The sequence below is a fragment of the Sinohyriopsis cumingii genome, chromosome 1, assembly GCF_028554795.1.
Source record: "Sinohyriopsis cumingii isolate HCF-2022 chromosome 1, ASM2855479v2, whole genome shotgun sequence".
Lineage (NCBI taxonomy): Eukaryota > Metazoa > Mollusca > Bivalvia > Unionida > Unionidae > Sinohyriopsis > Sinohyriopsis cumingii.
Genome location: NC_142961.1, coordinates 106737201 through 106749224, shown reverse-complemented (window position 1 = coordinate 106749224; position 12024 = coordinate 106737201). Strand labels below are relative to the sequence as shown.

General features: G+C 34.3%; 1 protein-coding gene across 1 annotated transcript; it reads right to left on the bottom strand.

The window, feature by feature from the left end:
• Positions 1–647: 647 nt before the first annotated feature.
• Positions 648–11757, bottom strand: LOC149807519 (C-type lectin BfL-2-like). Its single transcript, XM_089941152.1, has 4 exons — positions 11701–11757; positions 9349–9434; positions 1834–2048; positions 648–989 (listed from the first exon to the last, which is right to left on the bottom strand). Exons 2-4 carry the CDS (start codon positions 9349–9351, stop codon positions 953–955), a joined length of 255 nt encoding a protein of 84 aa, XP_089797278.1. The 5' UTR covers positions 9352–9434; positions 11701–11757; the 3' UTR covers positions 648–952.
• Between the last annotated feature and the right edge of the window lie 267 nt (positions 11758–12024).

Here is a 12024-nt window from a genome sequence, read left to right as displayed (position 1 = left end):
GGTTTGTAGGTCAAAATACAAAAAATCTACTTCAAAAATAAAATCTGAACAATTTCCATATACGTTACCTGGATGACACCGTTGTATCCACGATACAAAACACAAATCCGTGTAATCGTCGCCTTCACCAACCATGTTATGCTACACTTGCAGATCATAATTGAAATTGCATAATAATATATTTTTACAATAAATGTATTATTAGTAACTGTAGAGTATTAGTAACGATCGAAAAGTTGTCAGAGTTGAAGGAAAGGCCTTATTCTACAGAATGCATAAGCTTTTATAATGCCTTCCTCGGTGTCACAAATTTAGGATTTGTATTCTCTTGAATAACACTTTTGCATCACAGGAAGTGCCTTCTCAGACACTTGCAGAAACACGTCCTACAAGAAAAATAGTTCTCCTCTTTAAAGCAATATACATATGTAGCTTCCTGTGTATAGTGTATCATATTCTGAAGAAAAAAATAGCGTTAAAGCCACAAAACAAAACCAAGCCTTAAACAAGTGGATTTCGATACAACTTGAAATGCTGATTATTCATAAGAATCATATGGACATTATGAAATCGTGACGAGAGGGCCAGAAAACGAAGAAAATAACACGGTATCAGAAGTAGGGGGCGTAAAAGATACCTGAAATCGGTTACAAAATGCTACATGCTCTTTATTGCTATATCAGTGGTTTGAAATACTACCGTCACAACATATATTTTAATATTTATAACGTTTAATATGAAGAGCAATATATAAATTCATATCAAGACAAAAAAGCATTCTTTGGTCAAAATAGTATAGGTTGATTAATAATTCGAACAAATATAAATTCAAATTTAAGCACTCTGGTATCCACTTTACATTGGTTCGTTTTGCACTTTGATTCCTAGGATAGGATGGTTCCTTCCAGTTATGATAAAGTAATTGTGACGATTTACACATTTGAAACGATTTTTATCCGAAAAAGGGTTCATTCTTGTGGAGTCCGTTTCTGAAAATTCAATAATAAGGTAAACTTTCACTGGCAGTTATATATAAAATGAACTAAAATATTTATTCTATTTACATTATCGACATAGAAATTCTCAAAGTATACCAGAAAACCAGCACATACATATGTCAAATTGTATTCTTTGATAAATTGAAAGCAAAGATACACAAACTTAATCTTTCACACACACACACACACACACACACACACACAGACACACACAGAGGAGTATGCCTATCTGGATACACAATCTCTTCATCAGGGGAATATGCTTGATAATTTATTATGTCTTTCTATTTCCTACTCAAAGACTTTACAGAGAATTAAGAATTTTAGCGATGAGAAAAAAAAAAAAGAATACGAAGTACTTGTACGTTTACGATTGTTACTATTTTAAGTTGTGGCTTTTTGATATACCAATATTAAACCAATAAACAAGATCAACATAAAATAAATGGACGCGATTTCTTATTCCTAATTGGAAGAACATAACTGACAATCAAGGTTGGTCCCTTTGTGAAGTGTTACCAACTTTTATTGTAATACGATGAAATGAAGCTGTAAACTTGCAGGAGAGAATGACTTAATATATAACGTATTTTATTCATAATAACGTATTTTATTCATAAAAAGTTTTCTATCAATTTGTGAGCATATTTGTAATATTTCGATATCGGAGACTTAAAATGTGCAAAACACCTAGAAACTTAAAAAAGTTATTGACAGCGTGATCAGAAAATAAATAGAGGCTGAAGAACATGATGAAGAGGACGAGGAAGATGGAGTGCTTGAACCTAATCATGTAAAGAAAGTTCAGGCTTACAAATGTAATCAATACACTTACTCATCTTCACAAATGTAGGCTCTAGCAACTTCGCATTTATTGTCATTCATGTAGAAATCTTCATGACTGAAGAGTCCAATGCAGTGGTCAATACCATTGGGCTCCCCAGACGCCCATGAGAAGAAGTTGATGTTTTTATTACTGGATAACCAAATCCACCGACCCAGTGCTGCATTGTAATAGCCATCAATCCAAAAACTCGAGAATCTGTTGAGCTGTGAAATCGTGTAAATACGATCGACACAAAGATGAAACGAAATCAGTCAAATAATTTAAAATTGAAAAATATAGAGAAATGCATTGATTCAAGTGCTAAATGGAAATGTCAGAATATTAGTGACGTAACCGAGAAACTAAGAATAAGTCATCACTAAACGCAGTATATATATATATATATATATATATATATATATATATATATATATATATTCTTTATCTATTTAGGAGCTCAGATTTGTTGATTGTATGTCTTAGATATACAATATATTTGAATCAAAGAAACCCGAATAAATTTACTATATAACTTTAAAAACGTAACAAAATTACTCTTCGCGCTCACGACGCCCTACGGCCGACAAAAAGAAATAATCTTCTTACAATTGCTGACTACATCAACACATTAACAACTTTTGCTTTTAGAATCTATATACAGATTTAATAATTGTCAAGTTATGTCCATACCATTTACGTTATAGTGTCTTTTCAGCGTGTCCCTTATGAACTGAAATTCTCCAGCATCTTCAGTCTGTGCCAGTTTCATGCCATTTTGATAGCAATATTACTGAATATAGATATGGATGGAAAGATCTAAGACAAATTTGTACAAAATAAATAGATTATGAATCGTAAGGAATCAGGATGTTATCGAGCTCTTCATATGTTACGTGTCCTACATTTATAAAAATGATTATTGTACTTGTATTCTTTATTGACGTTTGTTCGATTCATGTGTGTTTAAATTAGATTACAAGGAATATTGTCACTTAATGTAGTTATAAATGCTGTACACATTCGACGGATTTTGTCATTAAAGAACATACATATACTCTAGTGTCATTATTGTCTTAACAGCAGACGACCGGTTCTTGCCGTGTACCATTGGTCTCCATACTGCTACTGTCTTGGCAATAGAAGAAGATTAGTTCACCAATTATGCCTGGCTTTGAAATTATTTTACAACTTGATTGTTTTAATGCATGAATAATAAAACGTAATTACCGTCCATTCGTGAGATATATTGCACTGCTGAAAACTATGGTACGCCACGAGAACGGATACACTTCCATAGATGGTATTTGTTTGCATCCATGTTTCATGATGTATTTCACGTCGTGTACTGACTGAATTGCTGTATCACTAAATGTGTCATGTTAAGAGCAATACACTACTTACAAAAATTTACATGAGAACCAAAAATGTAAACTTTACCAGTGCTGAATGACAGGGTTGCTCAGTTTCTACGAATCTATAGCAGGAACTATGACAAGCCTGCCATGATTGCTGATATGCCAGAACTGGAAAACCATACATATATTAAATAAATCGTGTTCTTCATCAATTATATATTTTTTATTTATTTTCAGTTCATTCTTTTTAATATTTTGGGCGGAGTTGGGAGCGAAAGTGATACACCTATTTCTTTAATTTTAGTAGTATGCCACATATTGCAATATAATAAGGATGCTCCTGGCACTCATTAAGCTACTCACTCCCTGCATGCATGAACCTAATCATTCCCTGCACTGATGAAGCTACTTACTCCCTGCACCCACAAAGTTTCACGCTCCCTGAACTCACAGACTATTGATTGAATATGCTTTAGCAAAGACCCTTTCAGTTCGGTATTTTCTTTAACCTCGCAACTATTGAAATATTCGTTATATTCGTTCTATTTACCACACACAAATTTTTTATTTTTTTACATTTAATTTTTTTGCACTCTTAAATATCTTGCATGTCATAAAAAGATATGTCCTCCACGTAAAATATTCCATAAATAGTCTTTCCCTTTATGTCTTTTAATTTATAAACCGCAGGCTCTTTGTCCATTCTTCTTTTCATCGAGTTCCATTTGCCCTCATAATAGATTATTCTTTGTGAAAGCAACTCGACTTTTTAGCATTGTAGTATGAATTAAATACTTTATTAGCTAAATAAATGAACTTCACTGTTGCTCATTATATAAATAGTGTTATTTATTTAAATAATATTTATAGTAATTATTTAAATATTTCCAAAAGCTCGTATATCCACGCTTTACTATTGATCCAGAGAATCAGGACCGGATTTAGACATAAGCTAAACAAGCTACATCTTAGGGCTTCACAGTCTGGAGGGGCCTCTCAAAACAATTTCAGAATTTGTTTTACAGTGTCGATCTCTGTTACCACTTACTAAATAGGACCTCTACAGCTTCCCATAGCTTAGGGCTACGCCATGTCTAAATCCGACCCTGCAGAGAATAGCCAATTTGTGTTTTGTGGTGCACAATTCGTCCTCTGGACTGGACAAATCTTTTCTTTCTGAAAACATTTTGGGCGGTGCGAAGGTTCATTTAACTTATATCGAGAATCCAGTTTTAACCCCAGACACTTCAATGGTTAGTCGAGCTCTAGCGCCCTGCGAACTACCCTTAAATTGTAAGTGCCTAGAACTTTGTAAAATGTTTGTATTAGATCCAAGTCCATTCATACCATTGCCAAATTAATCAAATAAGTGCAATGCTTGCTGGCATTAGCGAGTAGGAAAACCGAGTACATAAAAAAAATGTGTCCATTTCGTCCATTCGAACACTCGCTGGCAACGTCTGTGTTCGAAAATCCGAAAGTGTTTCATAACATTAGTAACATTTTTGGTTGATGATATCACAATAATTTCGTAGTAGTCAATTATGTCATATAGTGTTTTATTAAAATAGGTCTGTTTTATTGTAGTAAACACACGTATCAATGGAGTTTGTTATATTACATGAAAAAATTCAAAGTTTAGGGTGAAACGACAAAATATTATCTCGAAAGTTAGTTGGTTCCCTCTCAAGTGAATTATTTTTCACAATAATTTAATCATCAAAGCTAGGCATGTTATCAATCGTTGGGACTGCTTTGCTAGATTCAGCATACAGTAATGTGTATGTTCACTTTTGTAAACAACTTTTGGGTAAATGAGGACGATTAAGGAATGTTTCGGACGAAATCTAATTCCGTATATCGAAGGCGTATTATTGTCAACCCTGACAGTCTATAAATCGACACTATCCATGTATTTTATCATATCTACCGATGCAGATGTATCTAAACTATTGTGTACTATATCAACTGGCGTCTATGTCTCCAAATGTATATAAATTGTGTCATAGTAGTAATTATATACTGAAATAATAAAATTTGGAGATATGAGTTCATTTTTACCTTAAATTTGTGATAGGGCCGATGGAAAATGGATCAGGATTTTAGGGCTAAAAGTAGGTAGCTGACCTATAAGTTTGTAATTTGTGAGAAACAAAACCTTAAAGAAAATTGTTTACATGAATGGACTAAAAATATGAATCCAAAAATGATGTCACTGGCGCCAGGAGTCAACGTTTGCTAGTTTGGTTGTCCATTGTTTCTGAAGATATATGAAAAAAAACTGGGTGTGTGCCCATGAAAATTTATGAAACAAATCTTGACCAGTGCTCCTCAAAACTTTATGAAAAACTCTGGGCCCGTTGTCCTCTAAATTTATTTAAAAGATATGAAAAAGACGTTCAAGAGATATGATTTAAAAATTTATTTGAAAAACAAACGTTGGCTTGTGTCATTTAAAGTTATGAAGAAAAAGAAAAGTTTGGGCCGATGGCCTACGGTTTTCTATAATATTTTGGGATAACCTAATGTATTTTTCACCCCCCAAAATACAATTGAAGATATTCACAAGATAGTTGAAAAATTCTGAAAACCGGCGGATCTGGTTAAAAATAAACGAAAACTTGTTACATGGTGTAAAGTGAACAATGGAAAGATGTTAGACCCGAATTAACAATATTTAACTACTAATATTGTCCCTTGTGGTAAAGTGCGCTTAACTTACTTTAGAACTATTTTCATTTGTACAAATTTCAAGTTTATGTCACATTTGTTAATCGATTCATCTATATTACTGAAGGGACTTTTTATAACTGTCTAATTTTCACTTTTATAGTTGCATATTCGCTAAATAAGTTTATAACATTATTATTACATTTTAGGGACTTTGTAACCTAAGCAAAATCGCTTCTTAACTTGTTCACAAAAATTTCCCATCGATCCAAGAATGCTTAAGAGTCATTTACTAACAATTTGCAGCTGTTGTTACATCGCAAGACTGTAGACTAAATGAGGATGAATTACTACTTAACAACAATGGAGACGTACGAAAATGTATGCCTACATGATATATATTTTAACAACAAAGTGTTTATATGAGTATTTATACCAGGCTTAAGTTTCACTGTCTTCGTCTACCATCTACATATCACACTACCAGTTTGATAGTCCATGGATACTTTTGTCATTATTACTGATGATTATACGTACTGAGGATCAAGAGAGATAGAGAGAGAGAGAGAGAGGTGTGCGTGCATGCGTGTGTGCGAGTGTGTCCCTTCAATAGTAGCGATGACTGAATGTGAAATAAGTGTTGTTCAAAGAACTTCCGAATATAGTTTTCAAGTTCTTATTATAATTCTCAATATGTTTTGAGAATAATAAAAAACATATAGGCCAAATCTTTTACATTAGAAAACACTTTTACTAGTGACCATTCCATATTATAGAGTATTCATGAATTTTATGTGAACCTCCTGCTCTACGCTTTTCTAAATGTAACTAGTTGATATTAATTGATACGTCTGACAGTGTTTTTTTTATATAAAAAAATGTTTCTTGCGTAGTTGAGAAGAATGAAAATGGTACTAGCAGCTGCCTCGCTTGTAGCTCAGCATTATGAGGTTACTGTTAGGACTGGTCAACCATGTGTCAGGATAATGTGACTGAGTGGAACATAATAATAATAATAATAATGAGGACTTTGTATAGCGCCTAATCTTTAGAAGGTCTTAGCGCTTTACAGCATTAGACAACACCTATAAGATAAAACACATATATAATAACATTATTACAACAACAACAAAAAAAAAAAAAACACCATGAAATTAGAAAACATAAAAAAGTATGATCCGAGCAGCTGTGTTTTGAACTTTTTGAAGTTTCAGGAGTAGATATTGAGATGAACCAGACCGAATTGAGCTCCAATAGTCCAGTCTTGAAAGTACTAATGAACACACAAGTGTTTTAGTGGCATCAGCTGAACAATATTTGCGAATGGTGCTCAGCGATAATTTCATTTGCAGCTGTCCACAACTCTATTATAGGATGAGAAAAATCTGAAATTATTAGAAGTACTGTGTGTTTGTGTGTGTGTGTGTGTGTGTGTGTGTGTGTATGTGCATGTGTGTGTAGTCTGACGTATTGGTGTTGGTACCGTAATAGAGGGTGGAGGTGGCAATGCTAGAATAGGATAGTTAGATAATATCACTGCACTCAGAATAGGTCATATGTGATAAGAACAATTTTAGCAGTAACAATATAAATATTACTAAAAATGGGAATGAAAAGTAACGACTTCAAAATATCGAAGTCTAGCATTGTCATCGTCACCCTCCACCAAGCACTCTGTACCCACTATATCCGTGGTATGTGATACCACCTGCAAATATTACTATTTAAATCTTACTATTGCAGTAAATACAATATTAATAAATTACATGAATGGTTTACTAGACCAATCATTTTTTTAATTCAAAGATACTCCTGACTATAGAAAGTGCTAACTTTTAAATATAACAAAATATCATCTACTTTCTACATACCGAAGAGACTTTGCTATTGAAACTCTTACTGCTGAAATGATACTAAGATATTTTGCTATTGAAACCTTACGACTGAAATGATACTAAAGCACTTTGCTAGTGAAACATTACTACTGAAATGATACTAGGACGCTTTGCTATTGACACCTTACTACGGAAATGATAATAGGAGACTTTGCTGTTGGAACCTTACCAAAACGATATTAGCACACTTTGATATTGAAACCTTACTAATGAAATGATACTAGCACACTTTGCTATTTAAACCTTACTACTGAAATTATACTAGGACACTTTGCTATTTAAACCTTACTATTGAATTGATGCTAGCACACATTGCTATTGAAACAATACTACAATAATGATACTAGCACACTATGCTATTGAAACCTTACTACCGAAATGATACTAAGACACTTTGCTATTGAAACCTTACTACTGAAATGATACTACAAATGTAGTACTGCAAAATCGAGACATATAAAACTATATTGCAATAAAAATAGGGGTCAGACAAATATTTCTTGAACTGAGCATAAAATAAACATTCTTAATGTCAAGAAACGGTTCGTTTTTGTTGAACAGTTTTGATGAGATACAAATGCCATCAAATCTTATAATGATACAAAATATCATTAAATAAGATACAGAGTTTGGTTTCACAATTTTGAACATCAACAAAGATATCCTTCATTGTTTCCCCGGCCCATAACGTCAATAAATTTAAGAAAGACAGAATGTTTCTACACCAAATAACGGAGTGAATATACCGTCGCCTTCAAGCTCTTTGGAAAGATGAGTGAACATATCGTCGCCTTCAAGCTCTTTGGAAAGATAATACACGAAAGCATGTTGCACCTTGTACTCGCACGAGGTGCACGCAGTAAGACTGATGCACACTACCCTCCGTAGTTGCATGGGATGGTTAGGCTGTTGCTACGTCATTGGGTGTGCATGTGGAATGCAAATCATTATCGCCACTAGACAAATTATATCGCAGGGAATATTTTAATATCTCTAAGGGTCGACTTAGAATCTAAAAGTTCATACTTAGTGCTTTCTGCTTATGAATGACGTGCTTTGGTATGGATATGCCCGTATAAGTTTGTGTTAGGAATATTGCTCAAAAAAGTAATAGACATGGATGTGATACTCAAGCGGCAATCCCATACGTTGTACTGTGTTATGTATTCGTGGTGCATGTGATTTTATGACGAATGAAAGAAACAAGACACTGTTCTCTTCCTGAAATAAGGAAAGCCTTTGATTAGTATTTTACTAAGGGAATAATTTAAAAACTGACCATACTAATAAAAAAAAATATCTCCATATAAAAACGTGCAAAATGGACCATTTCTAAATATTTGTGGGCAATTGTCCGCCCTCTTTCGTTAATTTAGGAATGACGAGACTCTATCCAATGGTCTCGCAGAAAGGCTGAAAGAGGTATACCGATTATTGGTACCAATCCAAACTCAATTTGATGTATTTACTTATCTGTAAATGTGACTTTTTGTTTGTCAGTTCTAACATGAATCTTTTTCTGCTCATTGGAAACTATATCTCTCTTTCTCTCTCTCATTTTACCTGTGCGTGAAAGAAAGACAGACAGACACACATATTAATACCATATCATCAATACAGGCTTCCCGTCGATCCAAGAATGCATAGCAGTTCTTTCCAAAAGATTTCTAGTTCAGATCAAAGCCAAGAACTGAAAATTCATTATGCAATGGTTATAAAATACTGCTAAGAACAGATGATGATTACAAGCGTCATATATTATTAATGAATGAAGAATTTAATGGAAAATGAATTGTAAATGCTACACAACATCCAAACTGTGTCAGGGCATTGAACTTAGATAAATTTACTGAACAGTAATATATTCGTGATTATTTACTTTACGTTTAATTGTTTTTATAAATGTGGTATAATTTTATTTAAATGGTTAATCAATGGATAGCTGGGAGATCAAGGGAAGCGGAGAAAATGTAAATAGAGAGCAAATGTAGATAAAAAAGTTATATTTCAGGCAATACTATTTTAAAAATTGCTAATGTCATCATTAAAATATTCTACGGCCCTCCCTGGTATCCTATGAACTTGCAGCAGATCACATCTGCATTATAACGCTGAGTCACGCCTTATGATTGCGTCAGTTTCGAAACTGCGACCAATTTGTCAAAACTACTCGGTACATTATATATTATTGTGTGCAGTGCGTGGTCAGCCATTTAACAACGTCATCATCAGCAACGTGTAGAGCCTGCAGTCCACCGGGAACTTTGTCAGTGGACAGTTGTTCACAATGTGTGACATGATCTGAAGAGCTCCACAGCAACAGGAAGAGTTAGCGGCCAGGTCCCATCGGACAAGGTTGACTGCACAATGATCCTGTCCGGTCCTGTCCGAAAGCGGTTCAATGTGGTCCACATATGACGTGGAAGGTTGAAGACAGGAGGGCAGACAGATGGCTCAGCTACAAGGGAGTAGTTTATTACATCTGTTGAAGACCACTCAACACTCCATGCCGAAATATTGTCTTAATCTCCGGCAATGTACCTAACCAGATTGGGCATCTCAAAATCAAGCGGACTGCTGGATGTGAGGTGATATCCATGTAGTGGAAGTTTCTCACTGGCATAGACCTTAACCAACATTTTTGTGGTTGCTTCCTGTGGAGGAGGAATATTGCTGAGATGGCAGCTATGGTTAAGAATTAAGACATAGTGTTCCAGATATTATGGGCATTGTTGTGTTGATCTGGACATCAATTAACTTAGTGTGGGATGATCGAGCCAAGACAGGAGCGCAAAACTCGGCTGTCAAATAAGACAGGACCAGTGCTGATGTCTTGAGAGTCTGAGCACTATCGCCCCAGGTTGAGCCAGCCAGTTTTCAGAGTAGGTTGTCTCAAGTGTTAAGTTTTGCTGCAGTTTTCTTCCGGTAGCTGCCCACTGTGAAGGATGCAAAGCTCACTTGGTAAAACTAAGCTTTTGAGAGTGATAGATGTTTCTGAGTTGGTTAGTCTCCTCAATTTTCTGCCAAGGTGAATATAAATTTCCTTATTGTTGGTAAGCATTAATTCATATTTACACTATGATTACAAATAAGAAAATACTTCACAATGACTGCTGTTACACATCCCTTGAATAAGTATCAATACAATTCACTCAGCCATGAAATCACTTCAACACTTCAATCAAGCATATCCTATCTTGTTGTATAATGTTTCAGCATGCATACATACAAGGATGGAAAGTAAGGACATGCGTACAATATGATGTGAAAAACATTTATAAACATGAATTATCAAATATGCATACATGGGTATTACTTTACAAATCGTGTTTTTAATTGAAGTTTGAAATGTGACTAATCATATTTTTAGACTGCAGTATAACTTTACAATTTGCATAACTAATTGTCATCATCATTCATTTATTCGTGTTACTGATGGAATTTAGCTTTCTGCACATCAAAATGTTTTCTTTCTAAATCATATAGGACTCCTCGTTCTACTACTTGTGACTTTTTCTTAGGTTATACAATAACAAAAGCTTTTGCAGAAAGGTCGTTGTATCGATACAAATTGTTGATAGAGCAGGGATGCGGACACAATCACTCAACCTTGTTTTTAAATTCCTATCCGGACATTGTAAGCCGGATACAGTACAATGTTCCACATCAGGTTATTGTTTTGTGACATTGTTTTTTTATTTTTAATGCGTTAAGATTTCATCAATTATAGTCTTCTATTACGTCCCTTGAGTGGTGTGATACTTCTCTCGAGCTCATTTTAATGTTCAATGTTGAAATCTTTTCTTTTATTCGCAAACGTGTAGCCCTAGAAGATTGATTATAGAAATAAGAGCAACACAGACTGTTGTTTTACCACCGAGATAATAATAATATCATATTTGCCGTGTCTCACCTGTTCCAGCGAGGATTGAAATGAAAAGGAGCAACACACTCGCCATTTTGTCTAAGAACACACCTTCACTTTTCAGCTACAAATCAGATCACTGAATGCGCACTGTTATAAACCAAAAACCCTTTTAGCGCACATTTTTCAGTGTAATGGATACCTATTCTAGATCAGTTTCAAATAATGGACCCGACAAACTGGCAGTATCTCGTGTTTGTTTTCTTTTATCGTTCCATTTTTGTAAACACCCATAAGATTTATGCAGTTTATCTGTTGAACCGAATGTCGAACAAAACGTCTGTTGATAAATATCAGGCAATTTTTTTTTAAGAGGAAAAGTTACACGGAGGTGACCTCCAGGAACTTTAAAAGT

Bases quoted from the DNA above. Each gene is read 5' to 3' on its own strand.
- LOC149807519 (XM_089941152.1), bottom strand. The intron at 990-1,833 runs GTAAGTGTATTG...TTGAATTTTCAG, and splicing joins GCCTACATTTGTGAAGATGA to AAACGGACTCCACAAGAATG.